We start from the raw sequence: 20717 nt of genomic DNA, 5'->3' as shown, positions 1-20717 counted from the left end.
ACCTCAAGTCTTGGAGGAATACAACAAGCACATTAGATTTTTTTTAATCAAGCTTTTAATATAGTCCCACTCTCATTTAAATGTTACCTGGTTCATTTTCCCTCAGATATTTCCCTTAAAAATAACTAACTCTTCTCTACCAGACCCGGTCTGCAGTAGGACCCAGGGGCCACCGAGGCGCCGACTCCACAGGGCTCACGAGCTCGTGTGTAAGGAATTGGCACAGCCAATTTGTTTCAGTGTGTGGCGAGCCTGAGTGAGGTGCGTGCATAGCGGACCTTTAACTTGTGAAGGTGTGCATGACTTAGACAGTTCGTTTTCAACACCAGACAACTGAACTCTCATTATCAACCACGACGGGCATAATACCGTATACAGATCCTGTGCGTACTTTATACGACTTTGGTTGGACTGCAAGGTGTCGACAGGAGAATATACCATTCTTTCGCACATGCACAGCGACGCATTGGTGGAATGCTTCTAACGAATGAGAACTTTTATGGAGTTTCCTTCTTTACTTCGTCTTTGGATAGCTTTGGGACAGTAGAGCGCGGTTGCAGCTCCCCTTTTCCCGCGGAACTCTACCTGGATGGAAACCATGTCACCACAGCAACAGAACGAGCTGAGCCGCAGGACATCAATCACCGGCGAGTCCAAGACCAGCACGCAACATGAACACAAGAGGGTAAATTAACGTCATAGGCCAAATCATGTGTTTTTACGCACTCATTCCCGATTAATGTGTGTGATTGTTATGCGTGAAAATACTTTTTTGGTCAAGTAACTTATTGCAATTGTGTTGTTGCGCGCTCTGTTCCCAGTAGCGCACGGGCTCACCTGTGCGATGTTCGGACTCACGGTGTGCGCAGGAGGGAGTAAATCGCCGTTAAACCGACTCCTCCGGTTGTAGATACTAATCAGAATATCCTTAGACAGATCCAGGAATTAGGCCTATGCAACTCAGTTATTTGCTGAAAACAGCACTACTTGTTGCATATCCATGCGTATATGTGAATTGGTGACATTTCAATGCTCTGAAACCATAGATCTTATGCAGTATATCAAATGTGACACATTTACATTACATTTACGTAATTTAGCAGACGCTCTTATCCAGAGCGACTTACAGTAGTGAATGCATACATTTCATTTTTTCCCCCGTACTGGTCCCCCGTGGGAATCGAACCCACAACCCTGGCGTTGCAAACACCATGCTCTACCAACTGAGCCACACACACCTTCGTTTGAAACCTTAGGCTTTTATCATATAGCCAACTGTAGGTTATTATAGGACAATGATCAACAGTTGGAATGTATAGATTCCCCCTCTGCAGTCTTCTGAATCAGTAGTTGTGTTGTTTGTGTTTCTCTCTCTCTCAGCTATGGTGTTCTGTAGTATTTCAGTCTCTGGCACCACTATAGTGTCTGGCTGCGTGGGGACTGGCAGCCTTTTGAAATAGGCTTTACCCACTGCTCTGCTTTGTGTGGAAATAGCAGTATTCAGACCCTTGACTCAGTACTTTGAAGCACCTTTGGCAGCGATTACAGCCTCAAGTCTTCTTGGGTATAAAGCTGCAAGCTTGGCACACCTGTATTTGGGGAGTTTCTCCCATTCTTCTCTGGAGATCCTCTCAAGATCTGTCAGGTTGGATGGGGAGCGTCGCTGCACAGATATTTTCTGGTCTCTCCAGAGATGTTAGATTGGGTTCAAGTCCGGGCTCTGGCGGGGCCACTCAAGGACATTCATAGACTTGTCCCAAAGCCACTCCTGCGTTGTCTTGGCTGTGTGCTTAGGGTCGTTGTCCTGTTGGAATGTGAACCTTCGCCCCAGTCTGAGGTCCTGAGCGCTCTGGAGCAGGTTTTCATCAAAGATCTCTCTGTACTTTGCTCCATTCATCTTTCCCTCGGTCCTAACTAGTCTCCCTGTCCCTGCCGCTGAAACACATCCCCACAGCATGATGCTGCCGCCCTTACGGTAGGGATGGTACCAGGTTTCCTCCAGACGTGACGCTTGGCATTCAGGCCAAAGAGTTAAATATTGTTTTCTTCAGACCAAAGAATCTTGTTTCTCATGGTCTGAGAGTCTTTTAGGTGCCTTTTGGCAAACTCCAAGCGGGCTGTCATGTGCCTTTTACTGAGGAGTGGCATCCGTCTGGCCACTACCATAAAGGCCTGATTGGCGGAGTGCTGCAGAGATAGTTGTCCTTCTGGAAGGTTCTCCCATCTCCACAGAGGAGCTCTGTCAGAGTGACCATCAGGTTCTTGGTCACCTCCCTGACCAAGGCCCTTCTCCCCTGATTGCTCAGTTTGGCCGGGCGGCCATCTCTAGGAAGAGTCTTGGTGGTTACCAACTCCTTCCATTTAAGAATAATGGAGGCCACTGTGTTCTTGGGGACCTTCAAAGCTGCAGAAATGTTTTGGTACCCTTCCCCAGATCTGAGCCTCGACACTATCCTGTCTCGGAGCTCTACGGACAATTCCTTCGACCTCATGGCTTGGTTTTTGCTCTGACATTCTCTGTCAACTGTGGGACCTTATATAAACAGGTGTGCCTTTCCAAATCATGTCCAATCAATTTAATTTACCACAGTTGGAGTCTAATCATGTTGTAGAAACATCTTAAGGATGATCAATGAAAACAGAATGCATCTGAGCTCAATTTCGAGTCTCGTATAAAAGGGTCTGAATACTTATGTAAATAAGGTATGTCTGTTTTTGCAAAAATTTCTAAAACCTTTTTTCGCTTTAACTTCATCAATTTTAGAATAAGGCTGTAACGTAACATAATGTGGAAAAGGTCAAGGGTTCTGAATACTTTCCGAATGCACTGTATATTACTGTGTCATAATAACTGTCATTACTGATGTAGTATAGATGCCTTCCTTATAATCAGTAGTGACAGCTGATGTCATCACAGGATAGGTCCTAACTGTTTAGGTCAGCAGATGTGGCTGCTGACCAGCAGGCTAGATAACCCTGATAGGCTTAACATAAATAATTGGTCCGTTGAGGAAACATGATTATGCCTAAAGTCATGACACAAACCATTATCTGTACAGTTCAGAATAACATGTTATTTAGCTGTTTACTTTGAGATAGAACAGGCAATGCTTTACACTGTTGCCCATGTGCCATGTATTAACTTAATAACCAACTACTCTGGTAACCAGGGTTGGGGAGTGACAGATTACATGTAATCTGTTACATGTAAGGGATTACAAAAAACTGTAACTAATCCTTTAACAGTAAAAATATTGTAATCAGATGAGATACTTTTGAAAAACTAGATTACTTTGAGGATTACTTTTACATTCAGAAAGGATGTTTGCAAAACAAATCTTTGACTCTTCTCTGTTTTCTCAATGACAATCAAATCGGTATTGAAAAAAGGCGCAAATTTAAATTTGTCCCACCTGAGCGAGACTGACCACAAGTCAGAGACCACTATGATGACACACCACATGTTTGATGAATCACGGGAAAAGAGCAGGAATAGGCTTTGGTAGGCCACAGTCCAAGCTATGTCTTCCAATGTTGTGACTTCTGTCGGCATTCAAAGATTAACCCACTTGAATAAACGCTTGGAGGGAAGGATGACAGCAGTGGTGTAGTCTACGGTGATACGGATATCACTTATTATTGATATTGTCACGACAGTGGGTAGGAACGGACCAAGGCGCAGCGTGAATATCGTTCCACATATTTTATTTTATTGTGAAACTTAGCCAAACAATAAACTATAAACAAACCACAAACCGTGACGACAGCGGTGCAACATGCACTAACTCAAAATAATCTCCCACAAACACAGGTGGAAAAAACAACTACTTAAATATGATCCCCAATTAGAGACAACGATGACCAGCTGCCTCTAATTGGGAATCATACAAAACCCCCAACATAGAAAAAAGAAACTAGAACACAAAATTGAAAAAATAAACTAGATAAACCCCCCAGTCACGCCCTGACCTACTTTACCATAGAAAATAAGAGCACTCAATGGTCAGGACGTGACAGTACCCCACCCCCCCCAAAGGTGCGGACTCCGGCCGCAAAACCTGAAACCAAGAGGGAGGGTTAGGGCGAGTGTCTAATGTTGGTGGCGGCTCTGGTGCAGGACGAAGAACGCTCTCATCCTGCAGATCCACCAACATTGGAGGCGGCTCTGGTGCGGGACGCAGACCCCCCTCCGCTTGGAGCTCCCCCCACTTTCGTGGAACCGGACCGTGGATTGTCGCCGGAGGCTCCAGACCGTGGATCATTGCCGGAGGCTCCGTGCCATGGATCGTCACTGGAGGCTTCGAACGTGGAGCCGGAACAGGTCTCGCCGGACTGAGGAGACGTACTGGCAGCCTGATGCGGGGAGCTGCCACAGGGCTTACCAGGCTGGGGAGACACACTGGAGGCCTGGTACGTGGAGCCGGAACAGGTCTCACCGGACTGGGGAGACGCACTGGAGGCCGAGTATGTGGAACAGGCACAGGGCGTACCAGGCTGGAGAGACGCACTGGAGACCGGATGCGTGGAGCAGGCACAGGATATACTGGGCCGTGGAGGTGCACTGGAGGTCTGGAGCGTAGTAGCCCTACGCTCCAGACCTCCAGTGCACCTCCACGGCCCAGTATATCCTGGCTGGATGCCAGTCCTGGCTGGATGCTCACTTTAGCCCGGCAAGTGTGGGGCGCTGGCACAGGACGCACTGGGCTGTGAAGGCACACTGGCGACACAGTGCGTAGAGCTGGCACAGGATATCCTGGACCGAGGAGGCGTACTGGAGACCAGGAGCGCTGAGCCGGCACAACCCGCCCTGGCTGAATGCTCACTTTAGCCGGCAACGAGCGCACCGGGCTGTGAATGCGCACTGGAGACACAGTGCGCACTGGAGACACAGTGCGCACTGGAGACACAGTGCGCATCACTGGAGACACAGTGCGCATCACCTCATAACATGGTGCCTGACCGGTCACATGCTCCCCACAGTAAGCACGGGGAGTTGGCTCAGGTCTAAACCCTGATTCTGCCAATCTCCCTGTGTGCCCCCCCCCCCCAAATGTTTTATTTTGGAGCTGCCTCTCGGGCTTCCGTCGTTGCCGTGCTAATTCATCGTATTGTCGCCGTTCCTCTCTCGCTGTCTCCGCCTGCTTCCATGGCAGGGTCTTGTCCCCTGCCATTACCTCCTCCCAGGTCCAGGATGTCCTCCACTCCCTTTTCTCCCGGGCCCAGGATCCCTGCTCCTCCTGGGCACGCTACTTGGTCCTTTGGTGGTGGGAGATTCTGTCACGATTTGTGTGTAGGAACGGACCAAGGCGCAGCGTGAATATCGTTCCACATATTTGATTTGATTGTGAAACTTAGCCAAACAATAAACTATAAACAAAACACAAACCGTGACAAAAGAGGTGCTACATGCACTAACTCAAAATAATCTCCCACAAACACAGGTGGGAAAAACAACTACTTAAATATGATCCCCAATTAGAGACAACGATGACCAGCTGCCTCTAATTGGGAATCATACAAAACCCCCAACATAGAAAAAAAAAAACTAGAACACAACAGAAAAAATAAACTAGATAAACCCCCCAGTCACACCCTGACCTACTCTACCATAGAAAATAAGAGCACTCAATGGTCAGGACGTGACAGATATCGACATAGCTCATTGATGTGAATCACACTGCTGCTCTCTCATTTAGCTATTTGCACCTTACGTGTTGTGGATGGCTGTTCACAAATCAAAATGTGCATTTGAACCCAATAATGGTTGAATTCAAGAAGTTTAAGCTGCCTATCAATTATTGCTTTTGAAACCAGTGGACAGGCAGTGAAAAATGTGCTCTTGCAACAGCTGCATAGTACTGATCCAAGCCTATGGAATAAAAGTGGGGCTTTTATTGCTCAGTCTAATGTTGATTAAAAACTGGACTGGACACATGCTCAAACTTGCACACTTTTGATAGACTTAAAGGGGCAATCTGTAGTTGCTACGTCCATTTTTGGACTTATTTTTCCATTTTTATATATATATACTGCTCAAAAAAATAAAGGGAACACTTAAACAACACAATGTAACTCCGAGTCAATCACACTTCTGTGAAAACCACCTGTCCGCTTAGGAAACAACTCTGATTGACAATAAATTTCACATGCTGTTGTGCAAATGGAATAGACAACAGGTGGAAATTATAGGCAATTAGCAAGACACCCCCAATAAAGGAGTGGTTCTGCAGGTGGTGACCACAGACCACTTCTCAGTTCCTATGCTTCCTGGCTGATGTTTTGGTCACTTTTGAATGCTGGCGGTGCTTTCACTCTAGTGGTAGCATGAGACTGAGTCTACAACCCACACAAGTGGCTCAGGTAGTGCAGCTCATCCAGGATGGCACATCAATGCGAGCTGTGGCAAGAAGGTTTGCTGTGTCTGTCAGCGTAGTGTCCAGAGCATGGAGGCGCTACCAGGAGACAGGCCAGTACATCAGGAGACGTGGAGGAGGCCATAGGAGGGCAACAACCCAGCAGCAGGACCGCTACCTCCACCTTTGTGCAAGGAGGAGCAGGAGGAGCACTGCCAGAGCCCTGCAAAATGACCTCCAGCAGGCCACAAATGTGCATGTGTCTGCTCAAACAGTCAGAAACAGACTCCATGAGGGTGGTATGAAGGCCCAACGTCCACAGGTGGGGGTTGTGCTTACAGCCCAACACCGTGCAGGACGTTTGGCATTTGCCAGATAACACCAAGATTGGCAAATTCGCCACTGGCGCCCTGTGCTCTTCACAGATGAAAGCAGGTTCACACTGAGCACATGTGACAGTCTGGAGACGCAGTGGAGAATGTTCTGCTGCCTGCAACATCCTCCAGCATGACCGGTTTGGCGGTGGGTCAGTCATGGTGTGGGGTGGCATTTCTTTGGGGGGCCGCACAGCCCTCCATGTGCTCGCCAGAGGTAGCCTGACTGCCATTAGGTACCGAGATGAGATCCTCAGACCCCTTTTGAGACCATATGCTGGTGCGGTTGGCCCTGGGTTCCTCCTAATGCAAGACAATGCTAGACCTCATGTGGCTGGAATGTGTCAGCAGTTCCTGCAAGAGGAAGGCATTGATGCTATGGACTGGCCCGCCCTTTCCCCAGACCTGAATCCAATTGAGCACATCTGGGACATCATGTCTCGCTCCATCCACCAACGCCACGTTGCACCACAGACTGTCCAGGAGTTGGCGGATGCTTTAGTCCAGGTCTGGGAGGAGATCCTTCAGGAGACCATCCGCCACCTCATCAGGAGCATGCCCAGGCGTTGTAGGGAGGTCATACAGGCACGTGGAGGCCACACACACTACTGAGCCTCATTTTGACTTGTTTTAAGGACATTACATCAAAGTTGGATCAGCCTGTAGTGTGGTTTTCCACTTTCATTTTGAGTGTGACTCCAAATCCAGACCTCCATGGGTTGATAAATTGGATTTCCATTGATTATTTTTGTGATTTTGTTGTCAGCACATTCAACTATGTAAAGAAAAAAGTATTTAATAAGATTATTTCATTCATTCAGATCTAGGATGTGTTATTTTAGTGTTCCCTTTATTTCTTTGAGCAGTGTATAATTTAATCGTATTATTATACGTAGTAGAAAGTGATGGGTTAGAAGAAGTCTACATAACCAACCCATAAAGTAAAATGTAACATCCATATATGGCCAGCTATGTAAACTTTAACATTGATTTATCCTGCAATAGATGTCGTTTAACTGGTAACATATATTTTTGTCTTCTTCTAATGCTTCTTAAGGGGAAAGTAATCTAAAAGTAACAATGTAATCAGATTACGTTACTGAGTTTGGGTAATCCAAAAGTTAGGTTAATGATTACAATTTTGGACAGGTAACTGTAACGGATTACCTTTAGAAAGTAACCTACTCCAACCCTGCTGGTAACATGTTGTAATGTAATTAATCAGCTGTACATCGGTGACCTCAGATGAGGTATGACTGACCCCACAGTTGTACACAGGGTTACCTGTAGATTTCAGAGAGGGATAACCTCTGATTTTCCTATTTACGTATTCACTATATTTTTTACCTTAAAATAAGATCATCCACCCTCAATCCAATTTGGACTCCCAATCCAATTAATGAATGACATTTATTGTCCCTCAAAAGGAAAGTCTCTTCAGAGCTCCCTACAGTCTACAGTACATTACAGGAGACATCCCTCACTGAGAAAGGACCCCAGTCCTCTCCTGTCAGAGGGGAACACCTCTGCCCTGTTATATAATTGAAACCTCCATTGTTAATTTCACTTCCCTCAAACCGTCTGCTTGGAGGCCATGCTAGCGGTGACTGCTGACACCAAAGTCGATGGCGAGTTATCGCATACATCTAGTGTAAACGTTATCTCTTTACCTCAGACCACAGTAGGCTTTTTAACCGTTGTTTAATCAGGATATGCTGTATGTCTGTTCAGCCAGCCAGCTGCTGCTGTGTACTGTAAATAAGGTAAAACCCATTAGAGAACAGTCAGAGTTGAAGACATATTTGGGCTGTTGGATCCAAGTCTCTGCTGTGTCTGGCATGTCTGTACAGCTCTCTCTCTCTCTGTTTCCCTCCATCTCCTATCCTCTTTCTCCATCTCCACCCCTATCATCTCTCTCTCTCTCTCTCTCTCTCTCTCTCTCTCTCTCTCTCTCTGTTTCCCTCCATCTCCACCCCTATCATTCCTCTCCTCTCTCCACCCATATCATACCCCTCTCTCTCTCCTCCACAGAGGATGAAGTCTCTGAGCCATCGTCGACAGTCCGCTCCCTCTTTGGTCATCAACAAAGCCCTGACCAGATCCAGAACTTTCTCCAGGTACGTTGGGGGACTAGGGACATTTCACATAAACTAGGTGTAAAGGTCAAATCCTAGCTCAACAAAAATTACACAACTCAACGTTTCCTGTAAATCTCCCATCAATATCACACTCGGAGCTTGAGTTAAGTGGGTTTTCCAGTTCGGATTCAGCTCTCAAGGTAGAGCTCTAAGTCAACAGTTTCCATTCTATTTCTATGGTTCTCTCTTGGCTAGGGAAGTGGCCATGGGTTGTGATGATCATAGATCAGAGAGGTCAAGGGTCACACTGGCTGAACATGAGGAGACAGTCTGTGTGAGTTTGTGTGTACGTGCGAGTGAGTGTCTGTGTGTGCATGTGTGTTTTTGTAAGTGTGTGTGTGTACGTGCATACCCTGGTCAAACAGGAGACAGCAGTGCACTCTTTAAAATTTTTTTAAAAAAGGGTTCTTAGGCTCTCCCCATAGGAGAACCCTTAGAACCCTCCATGGAAAGGGTTCTACATGGAACACAAAAGGGTTCTACCTGGAACCAAAAAGGGTTCTTCAAAGGGTTCTCCTTTGGGGACAGCCTTTTAGGTTCTAGATAGCAGCCTTTTCTCTAAGAGTGTGTTATCAGTCAGAGTTAGCTGTCTGAAGGGACTGACCCAAACAGGGAGACAGACCAGACATCCCCCTCCCATCCTGGACGTGTGTCAGGGTCATTACTGCTTAGACGACCCCTGGGACTCTGAGCTGTGATCGAGAGGAGTGGAAGGAGCTGAACCAAGTTTTTAATTGAGTGAGAGTTGCGCCTACGTCTTCCAAATACTCAGAGGGGTGATCTCATAATCTGCACCGTACTACAGACGCTTAACAGGAAGGAGTGGAATGACTTCATTACTAAGAGAGGAACAGAGTTTTTCCATCTGTTTGTGTGTGTGTTCACATGCTATATGTCAAGGCAGTTGTGAAATGAATGGTTCACATTGATCTCCAGTTGTTGTTATTCACACACACACACACACACACACACACACACACACACACACACACCAAGCTCCTAGTCCTAGAGTGGTTCTCCTCTCAGGCATCGCTAATCCTCTCAGATAGCTAATCCATCCCAATCAGGATCTGGGATCTATTAATATCCCTGGCTTTGACCCTCTGTCCAGGGCAGTGAATAACCATATTAAAGAGATACTGGAGGTGTGTTCATCCGCCTTGGTGACTACTAGCCTAACTGACCCCTTTCACAGCAGGGACACATTCCATTTAATTCAACACTTCAATCACAACCACATACCCCATATTGTTGATTCCCTGAACTGAAGTTCCTGCATACACTTTTTACCTTTTGTTAAGATTGTTTTGGTTGTATAACTTGGTTAGGAAAGAATATATTTATTTATTCTGGAAAACTGTGTTTAGATTGGATGTATACCTGATATTTTCTCCCCAGAGAGAGCTTCCTGGTTCCTGTGTGTCCAGAGACGTGCCCATTGGTCCAGTCGTTCCTGTGTCCTGATAGGGCGTTCCTCCTGCACGGCCACGTCACGCTGAAGACAGGGCTGCAGACGCAGGACAGAGACCTCTTCCTCTTCACCGACATCCTCATCATCGCCAAGTCCAAGTAAGAGCGAGAGAGGGAGGAGGAAGGTGGGAGATAGAGGGGGGAGGATGACAGAAGGGCAGTGAATGAACATGAAAATGAGTGTGTGAGTGTGTCTCTGACATCTGTTGTTTATCATCCTCAGGTCTCCCACACACTTCAAGCTGAAGGCCCAGGTGTGTGTGGGTGAGATGTGGACAGCCCAGTGTATGGAGGACGTATGTGAGGGCAGCACCAACCCAGAGAGGAGCTTCGTCATGGGCTGGCCCACCTGCAACTATGTGGTCACCTTCAGGTACACAACAGACATTCTGGGTCTGCACTCTGCACTGCATATTTCTGAGCAGTGAAGCATTGCTTATATATATATATACACAGCAGAGGAGGCTGGTGGGAGGAGCTATTGGAGGACGGGCTCATTGTGATGGCTGGAATGGAATTAATGGAACTGAGTCAAGCATGTGGTTTCCATGTGCTTGATGTGTTTGATACCGTTCCGTTTATTCCATTCCAGCCATTACAATGAGTCTGTCCTCCTGTAGCTCCTCCGATATACATTATGACCTTTATAGATTGTATATATTTGAACCTGGTACATTTTTACAGGTGGTTCTATAAGTTGCTGTAGAAAGTATTTAGGTTCTTATTTGACATGTTTAGGTTGCTCGTGCTGTTCTGACGTTTATGGTTTATCTTTACCAGCTCTGAGGTCCAGAAGGAGAGATGGCTCTCCATGCTCAAAAGGTGAGCAACAGATAAGCCATCATGGTTTGTCTTTACCAGCTCTGAGGTCCAGAAGGAGAGATGGCTCTCCCTGCTCAAAAGGTGAGCAACAGATAAGCCATCATGGTTTGTCTTTACCAGCTCTGAGGTCCAGAAGGAGAGATGGCTCTCCCTGCTCAAAAGGTGAGCAACAGATAAGCCATCATGGTTTGTCTTTACCAGCTCTGAGGTCCAGAAGGAGAGATGGCTCAAAAGGTGAGCAACGGATAAGCCATCATGGTTTGTCTTTACCAGCTCTGAGGTCCAGAAGGAGAGATGGCTCTCCCTGCTCAAAAGGTGAGCAACAGATAAGCCATCATGGTTTGTCTTTACCAGCTCTGAGGTCCAGAAGGAGAGATGGCTCTCCCTGCTCAAAAGGTGAGCAACAGATAAGCCATCATGGTTTGTCTTTACCAGCTCTGAGGTCCAGAAGGAGAGATGGCTCAAAAGGTGAGCAACGGATAAGCCATCATGGTTTGTCTTTACCAGCTCTGAGGTCCAGAAGGAGAGATGGCTCTCCCTGCTCAAAAGGTGAGCAACAGATAAGCCATCATGGTTTGTCTTTACCAGCTCTGAGGTCCAGAAGGAGAGATGGCTCAAAAGGTGAGCAACGGATAAGCCATCATGGTTTGTCTTTACCAGCTCTGAGGTCCAGAAGGAGAGATGGCTCTCCCTGCTCAAAAGGTGAGCAACAGATAAGCCATCATGGTTTCTTCTACTGTAAACGTATGTTGATGTGTGTCCAGTATGTGTTCTCCCTGTGGGCTGAATCCTAACTTTCCTGTTTTTCCAGTCGAATAAAAGAGGAGAAGGAAAAGGATGATCCTAAAACCATTCCACTGAAGGTGTTTGGGAAAGGCATCGGGAGTTGTGCTCAGGCCGTCAGTAAGACCTTGGGTGTCAGTAACTCTGATTCAACCAATGAGGTTGTCCGACTCGCTCTGCAACAGTTTGGTGTCACGGTGTGTATAGAATCGAGCAATACAGTTTTTTTGTGTCTTGTGTTGTTGTAATCTTGACTAATGTAGTTTTTTGAGTGTTTTTGTTTATCTTGGTTCTTAGAATATCTTTGTCTGTGTTCCATAGAGCTGTGTGAAGGACTACCAGCTGTGGGTAAGCTCCAAGAGGGACAACGCCCCTTACCCTCTCATTGGTGAGATTCTAACTAAGGTCTTGCCTGGAACTAGCCTGGAAGTAAATCCTACTGGAACCCCTGACCTCTGACCTTTACGCCCTAACCCTCTCCCAGGTCATGAGTTCCCTTTCAGTATCCAGATGAGTCATATGCGGGAGCCCCTGTCCCAGCCGGGCCGCAGGGACACAGTTCCACCTCCAGACAGACAGAGGGCGATGCACCGCGACCAGGTACAGGTGGACAAACAGTGCCAGTTCATCCTAAAGACCCGATGCAGCTTCACAACAACGTCTGTGATTGGTGAGGACTGAGGAGGCGCTTAATGTACTAATACTAGTCTATAAAATGTTTATTAATGGTCTATTACTGGTTGTTACTGATGGTCCAGGATTGGCTTGTTTTTGCTGTCATGCCGACTCATTATTTGATTGCTTCCCTTTCTCTCCTCTCTCCTCCCTGTGTTGCACTGAAAATGATTTGATCTCTCTGTTGTGACCACGTCCTGTCTGACCTGACATCTCGCTCCAGTAGACCCAGCTCAGAAGCCCTTCAAGCGAAGGCGTTCTCTCATCAACTGGGCTTTCTGGAAAGGCTCCAATCCTAACCTCCACAGTTCCTCTACAAACCTCTCCTCTCCTGCCCCCGGCTACCTGTTCGGCCAATCGCTGAGCACCATCTGTTGGGACAACTCCCTGCCCAAGCCCGTCATGGTGAGTGAGGTGACGATGTCGTAGTGACATCATTACAGTGATTTGAGGAAGTCGGTTGAAAATGTATCCATCTCATCTGCAACCTCTGTCTCTCTCGGTCTTTCATCTGTCTCTCTGTCTCTCTCTCTTTCTCTCTCTCTCTCTAGGCCATGCTGGTGTTTTTGTACAACGAGGGTCCGTTCACGCGGGGGATATTCCGACGGTCAGGGGGGGCGAGGGCGTGTCGTGAACTCAGGGACAGACTGGACTCTGGGGCTCAGGATGTCCCGCTGACACGGGAGCACGTCTTCATCATCGCTGCTGTGTTTAAGGTGCACTCTCTAAAACACGCTAGACAACTCTGAAGTCTGTGGCGGCAGAATTACATCAATTATACCAATGTTATGATGTGTTATATAGGCCTTATGGCAGACGGAGGGTTCAAGTGAAGTGGAACCAAATGTACTTTCATCACCTGAGGAAAAACAGGTTTAACCTTTGTGCTTAGTAAATCTGGTCACCTTGTAGGACCATGGCAGATGAAGCTGTAAAGAAACATGCTGCTGTCACATTGATGCTGTAGTGTTGAGGTTGGGCAACAACAAATAACTGCCTTAAACTATATAACTGATCAATGCACCATCATACCAGGTCATTTAATGCTTTAAAATGGCTGCAGACGTGCAATTTCTTACCGATCTCTAGAGCTTCCGTCCAGTAAAATGACATCAACACATACAGGGGGAGTTACTGGCTAGCTACAGTGGCTACATTTAGCTAACGAACTAGCTACGTCAGTCGCGGCGAGCATGACCAGAAGGACACGTCGATGAACCACCAAAGGCACACTCCATTTTCTGTTTGAAAATTGAGAACGAGGCGGAGTTGGACCGTTTTTCGTGCCCAAAGTCGACCTTTAAGCCTTGTGAATGACTAATTTCAGGGAAGGACATTGTCCTTGCTTGCCAAGTGTTACATTACACCTGTGCCCTTGTGGTGTGTTGTTGTCGTCAATCCAACTATCGTTTCGTATCTCTATGGGTGACACATACGAGCATGTAGTAATGCAGCACAGGCTGTGCCAAAAACAATAGCTAAATAGAGATAAGGTTGTCAAATGTAATCTGTAGCTCATAATCTGGTAATCTGTTAATCTGGTAGGGATCCACTGAATGAGTCTGAAGACATTAACAGTTACATCTAAAAGTCTATGACAACAAATGAAGGTGTCCACCTAAAACTTCACCTCAAAATGAACTTCAATGACATTTTACTGTTGTATATTTTTTCCACTATAAATTGTGTCAGTCTAGTGACTCTGGTCTCTGTCTCGACATTCAGGACTTCCTGCGGAACATTCCGGGCAGTCTGCTGTGTTCAGACCTCTATGAACAGTGGATGGATGTGATGGAGGAAGCAGAATCGGAGGAGGCAGAGGAGGAGGAGAAGGCACAGGATATAACGAGGTAGACGGACACTTTCCATCCTCGCCTGTGTCAGCAGTAGCCTACTTGGATAAGTGGCGGAATTGCCCGGTAACAGGCTGAGTAATGAACCAGGTGACTTAGTTATGAAAGGGAAACTCCTCTATAGGGTTTTAAGAGTGCCGGGATCCACTGCTTCCCTCAGCTCAGTGTTCTAATCATAGAGTTTTATCTCAATGGTTCATAGCTTTTCAGCTAGCTCCTCTAAACAGGCCCAGGGTTAGGGAACTAAAGAGAAGGACTGGACCGCGTCAGCACGACTGTAGGCCGCTTTAAAGTAGGAAAATATCGGGCAAACGGAGTATTCCTCCTGGGCATTCAGCTATTTGTTATCGATTCGTTCCACCCAGTCACAAGGGAGCCGCGTGAGTGAGAGAGTGTGTGAACTGTTATGTTATCATTCATTTCTGTGCCGGAAAGCAAGAGTCCATGTTCAGATGGAGGTAGAGGTAGCCCTTTAAGACAGATCTAGGATCAGATTACCACTTCACTTAAATCCTAATCAAACCATCAGGCTAATGAGAAACATCTGACCACCTATCAGTCATTAGGGGCAGCTTGTACCTACACAAATCAAATCAAGTTGTATTATTTGTATTTTTGTTGTATTTTAAATGTGTGTGACTGTCCTTGTCTATCAGTGTTTTGTTACTAGACATGTGTTGTGTTTTTTGTAGTCCCAGGAAGAGTAGCTGCTGCTTCTACAAAAGCTAATAGGGATACAAATAAATAAACAAACCAGCATCTGGAGTTTTTCCTGTCAGGGAAAACTCAAGACCCTGTTCATACTTTAAATAATACACATTTTGATAACCAATAATAACCTTTGACCCATCAGTGACCCTCCTTCTCTGCAGGCTGATTGGTCTACTGCCCAAAGAGAACGCACTGTTGCTACGCCACGTGGTCGCCGTGCTGCACGGTATCCAGGAAAACGCCCATGACAACCAGATGAACGCCTTCAACCTGTCTGTGTGCATTGCTCCCAGCATGCTCTGGGCTCCGGGCCCCAGCAGCCCCGAGGTGGAGGGGGAGGGCGCCAAGAAGGTGAGGGGACGACTGGAGGGGTAATGCACATAAGCACTTTCCCTTGACCCCTAACCTTTATCTAGGCTAGGCTCCACTTAAGCCTTTATCCTGTAACCTAGTGAATGGTCACTCAAACACTGGAAAACCACAGTAGAGTAACAGTTAACATGTAGCTGGGAACTTAACAGTAATGAGACGGTAGCTGGAAACACAACGGGCTCGCTAGGAGATACGCAACTCATTTCCTTCAGCCTGCAGGGTCAGCACTGTTCTCACACTCGTCTTGCGATGCACACGCACACACACACACACACACACATATTCTACCCCTTCCCTCACAATGGGTGTTGTTTTTTCTCTAAAAGTGTAGCAGTTAATTCTAATTCTATGGCTAACAGATTTGTCAGACGGCTCTGCTAACATTGCAAAAATGTATTATGCAACAAAGTCTTAGGTTACAAGTAAGTTCATGTGTTCCATAGCCAGTTCAATAGCCCCTAGAAGCTTATCTCGCGTGCTGAGACTGAAAATACAGACAGAGCAACATCAATGTAGCCATCAGAGCTATTTTGGTGATGCATTTGTGTCAGTTCATCACCATATCAACAGAATGTCCAACCCACTCGGAATAGATTGTTCTTTCTCTGAGAAGGTTATCTGGTAAATTCCCATCACTCACGTCACTCCTGCGTTCCTGTTTCATACAGTTAGAAAGCTGTGAAGCCCTTTGTCCTAAGAATAGACTCACTTCTCCATCTTGGAGACTGATTTCTCATGAGAAAAACACAATGTGTTTTAAACGCTAGTTGTTTGTTTAACTCAAGGCCTAATAAAAAGATACATCGAGCTCAGTGTCTGTAGGAGTCCCTCCAGGTTAAAGACCTGTCCCCTGTCCTGTCCCTAGGTGTGTGACCTGGTCAGGTATATGATAGAACACTGCCAGGAGGTCCTGGGAGAGGATGTCACCTCTGTGTTTGGAGGTCTACCCCGGAAACGTGCCGAATCGGGTATCACACACACACACTAACATCTCTGTTTATGCAAAGATTCCCCTGCTCAAAAGCACACACCGTCTAATCTTCTCCTCTTTCTCTCTGTCCACCTCTATCTCTCTCTTTCTCTCCACAGATGTGTCTTCCTTCCACCTGACCGACTCGTCTTATGACAGCCTGGAGAACATGCTGAATGATGACAGCAGTGAGTCTCCATGCCTCCACACCTCACGGCGACGCTGGAGAGCCAAGCCCCTGCAGGGCAGCCTGGACTCGGTCCTCACCCTGAGTGACTGCGACCTGGAGCAGCCCGACCTGGACACAGACCCCGACACCACAGACCCCCAATCTGGCAACCACCACCACCGTGATACGATCACACAACCTGGATCTGGCAACCTCCTCCAGCCCTCAACCCCAGCCCGAGGCAGGACCAGGAAACTCAGCCCAGCTGCGCCCCCCACCTCCTGTCCCAGCCCCCCAGCTCCTCGGAGGGGGGGGAGGAGGTGCTCGGAGCCGGCCATAGGGTACTCTGTGGCCAGCTTTGTGGCGCGACTGGCAGGGAACGCAGACAGGCTGGGCAGCATCGATGACCTGGCTGGAGGTGGGGAGATGTTTCACAGCTTACGGAAGGATGGACAGACACAGACACACGGACCCACACACACAGGGGAGTGGAATGGCAGTAAGGGTGTGTGTGAGGGTTCGGGGTCACAAGGTGCACAGACGCGACGCCGGGACGCAAGCTACTCCAGTCTCTCTTCGCCGCCCACCTCCCCCACCCCCACACGCTCCTCAGTGGACTCCCTGGACAGCCTCCTCTCCCACTCCAGCATCCAGTCTGCTGCATTCTGGCAACCCAGGCCGTTGACCAGCGCCGCAAGATTGCCTCCCTCCCCTGCCCCTCCTGTCCCTCCTGGTCCTCCTGTCCCTCTAACCCCCATATCTTCCTCTACTTCCACCCATAGTCTACCCATCCCCACCCCAGCTCCAGGCCAGGGGCTCAGTCCCAATATCTCCCCGCCGAAGGAGATCCCTTCCTGGGGTACGCTGAAGGGCTGCAGGGGGCTTCATCCCAACACCTGGTTGAAGAGAGGCCGCAGACTGTCGCTGTCGCAGCAGGAGGATGGGGGGGGTGTGGTGAGTTTCATTAAATGTGGTTGTTTATTAGTACTGTTAATTCATGGAATGTCTCTCTCTCACAGACTCATCATTTATCTTTCTCTCTCTCTGTAGGTGGGTTCCACTAACAAGACTCTCCCCACTAGCAAGTCATGTCAGGATAAAGGAGGGCTAAAACAGTCGTTTGAGGACCCCCCCAAGTCCAGCCTGGCCAGCTGCCCCCCAAAGGCAGGAGGGGTGCAGGATCGCGGCAGGGTGACCAAGGACCGAAGATCCAGTCAAGGCTCGGTGAGCCCACCATCGCGCCAGAGGTCCCAGGAGCATTTCCACTCCTGCCCCTCTCCCTGCTACCAACCGACAGACAGACCCTTCACTGTCAAAGAGCTGAGAGAGATACACAGCCGGGCCTGTGCAGCGAACAACACAGGATATGACGTCACAAACCAGGGAAGCCGTACCCCTCCCCAACATGTGTTCTTTGGGCAGGGTGGACCCAGCTTGTCCCTAGCCAGGCAGAAGTCCCACTCCCTAGCCCCAGGCATGGAGGGTCTCTCCGGGGGGAGGGGTTCCCAGCGCCGGAGCTCCGAGCCTGGGGCAGCACATCTAGGCGAAGCCCTGGTTCTGGATAAGGCCTCACATCCGGAGAGGCTTCACAGGGAGGCCAAACTGGGTCAGAGGTCAAAGTCAGTGGACGGGTCCCAAGACCTGGGGTTGAAGGTGTCTGACACGGACCAAAGCGGGGCTCCGAAGTTTTGCCTGTCTCCCTCTGTCACCAAGGCTGTGAGGAACTATTTCTCGTCTCACACGCGCAGCAATCCCCATAGTGGTCAGCAGGTGGCGCTAGCCCTGATTCAGGGGCAGAAGGAGCGGCTCAGGAGGTGTAGTGATCCCATGCTGGAGCCTGACTTTGACCAACTGCTCTTTGCTGAAGAGTCCTACGTGTGAGACCATCACTGGTTGTGAACAGTCACACTAATGCTTCTACATTCTACATACAGCTGTGAATGTACAGGTAGAGTCATTTAGGACCATAACAGAACCAAAACATAGCGCTTATGAGAATCACAGATATAACGACCTTCTGCTTATTGTGGACAAACATTCCTATACTTACAATGCACTTTGCTTTTCAGAATTCAATTGGTAATAAAACTCTTATGTATTATTATAGATTCTACTAAAAGAGCTCACTGAAGTGAATGTATCATGTACGCATTAGGACTAGCGAGGGAAGAGTAGTTTCAGATTATGTAATGTGTCATTTTAGATCGCAGAAGTCAACAAATGTACTTTAGGGATCATGCTATTTGGTTGGATTACATGTGAGATTATTCACAGGGACCCTTGCAGTGGACTGCCTATGATCAGAATAAGATTACTAAAACGTTTACCTCCAAACAAAAATTCCTTACTAAACCGTGTCATATTTAGACAGTGTATGCGAGGCTGTGATTTTGCATTGACAGTATTTTGTAAATAACAAAGACGATCTTTACTGCCAATGAATCAATGTTGATAATGACAAAGCAAAGTGCTTTAAGCTTACAGCTGTAGTGTTTCCTCAAAAGATTTCTAAAACTTTGTATTTCCATCTGTACATGTGGCAGGATGTCTGTGTGTCTGAGAGATGTGCTCCATTCACTCTGTATCGCTGAAGTGTTACTGATTCTGCGATAGAAATCTAAAGGTCATTTCCCATTTGAGCTGACATAGAGTATGCAGCCTTTACCGTGAATGCAGTCATCGCTAAAGCGAGAACGTTGCCTTTAAATTTCAATCACGCTGTAAAGTTGAACTTCCACGATGCGGATTGAATAGAGCCCTATGTTTGTATCGATCCGTTTGTGTCTGACAAGTATACATGAATTATATAATCTGTACGGTAGTTACAGCATATGCAGTATGATTGCTTGCTTATTTTCTACATTTGCAGGTATTCATTTCATACTAATTGCTGCCAATTGTGTTATGTGCATTTTCACATAGCTTTCTACACCATAAATTGTGCTTTGTATTTGTGCCCATAGGATGCTTTATAATGTTTAAAGGGTACACGCTGTGCTGTATTGAGATTGTACAAGCTGGCAGATACCGCCGCTGCTTTATTAAACAGGCTACTACACTCGTTTGATGTGTAATGCATAAGATAATCAGATCCTAAAATAAACCACCTTGGCTAGTAAGACTAATGGTGCCATTGTTTTGTTTTCTCTGAAATGTTCTGTCCAGTAGCACCTGGGAAAATGTCTTCTGAAGTTTGTATTAAACTCAATTACACCCAAACCCCACTGAACTCAAGTTCAGCCAATCACCCAGTCACCTCAATCAGCAGGGCTGGTGCACCCTGGGGACTCCAGAATGCCAGTTTGATGCCAAGCTGTTCTGAATGACTGATGTAAGAACTTATCTAATTAATTCTGCCATGTTGTCAACCAGTTAGCCTAGCGCAGTAACTTCCAACATAGATCCAGCTAATAATATCTATAAAATGTAGATCAGGGTCTGTCAGTGACTGACATAACAAGAGGAAAATTACTGATGCACAACCACATTTCTAAATTGCACCTTGTGTTTTCTACTATTATAACTCTCAACTGTAAATTGAGCCCCTGACTTGATTCCCCACCCAAAGTGAAATAATATATATTTGTTGTCTACAAAAGGGGGGCCATGGGCCGCCAGTTTCCCAACCAGGATGTAGATTGTATGTGGTTCCTGTTTGGAAAGACATTAGCAGGCATACTAAATCAACAGATTCTGGTTCTATTGTTTGAAAACGGACTCTTCCCAAAGTAAAGTTAAAAAAATAGATATAAATGCAACATGTAAAGTGTTGGTCCCATGTTTCATGAGCTGAAATAAAAGTTCCCAGACATTTTCAAATACGTACAAAAAGATTATTTCTCAAAAATGTGTTTACATCGCTGTTAGTGAGCATTTCACCTTTGCCAAGATAATCCATCCACCTTCCAGGTGTGGCATATCAAGAAGCTGATTAAACAGCATGATCATTACACAGCTGCACCTTGTGTTGGGGACAATAAAAGTCCACTCTAAAAAGCGGTTTTGTCACACGTCACAGATGTCTCCA

At 47.0% G+C, this 20717-nt stretch overlaps 1 protein-coding gene across 3 annotated transcripts; it reads left to right on the top strand.

Moving 5' to 3' along the window:
- The first annotated feature begins 155 nt into the window (after positions 1 to 155).
- On the top strand, positions 156 to 19815 carry LOC106592419 (rho GTPase-activating protein 20). 3 transcript variants are annotated; one of them, XM_082963526.1, is made up of 15 exons: positions 156 to 685; positions 8759 to 8844; positions 10264 to 10434; positions 10559 to 10708; positions 11116 to 11157; positions 11969 to 12137; positions 12262 to 12328; positions 12425 to 12610; positions 12842 to 13020; positions 13167 to 13331; positions 14341 to 14465; positions 15341 to 15530; positions 16417 to 16519; positions 16641 to 17644; positions 17741 to 19815. In XM_082963526.1, exons 1-15 carry the CDS (start codon positions 590 to 592, stop codon positions 18569 to 18571), a joined length of 3564 nt encoding a protein of 1187 aa, XP_082819652.1. In that variant the 5' UTR covers positions 156 to 589; the 3' UTR covers positions 18572 to 19815. The 3 variants fall into 3 exon arrangements, with proteins under 3 accessions (XP_082819652.1, XP_082819651.1, XP_082819650.1); XM_082963525.1 differs by lacking the exon at positions 11116 to 11157 and adding an exon at positions 11818 to 11859 and having other exon boundaries at positions 157 to 685; positions 12839 to 13020; XM_082963524.1 differs by having other exon boundaries at positions 157 to 685; positions 12839 to 13020.
- Positions 19816 to 20717: the final 902 nt, after the last annotated feature.

This window comes from Salmo salar, chromosome 17, assembly GCF_965601325.2.
Source record: "Salmo salar chromosome 17, fSalSal1, whole genome shotgun sequence".
NCBI classification, from domain to species: Eukaryota; Metazoa; Chordata; class Actinopteri; order Salmoniformes; family Salmonidae; genus Salmo; species Salmo salar.
The sequence above is the reverse complement of the archived record's forward strand: the minus strand, read 5'-3'. Positions and strand labels throughout refer to the sequence as shown.

Coding starts and splice junctions, on each gene's coding strand:
- LOC106592419 (XM_082963525.1), top strand. CDS start 590: ATGGAAACCATGTCACCACAGCAACAGAACGAGCTGAGCCGCAGGACA. Junction 12,138..12,261: donor TGCAACAGTTTGGTGTCACG/GTGTGTATAGAA, acceptor TGTGTTCCATAG/AGCTGTGTGAAGGACTACCA. Junction 12,329..12,424: donor CGCCCCTTACCCTCTCATTG/GTGAGATTCTAA, acceptor ACCCTCTCCCAG/GTCATGAGTTCCCTTTCAGT.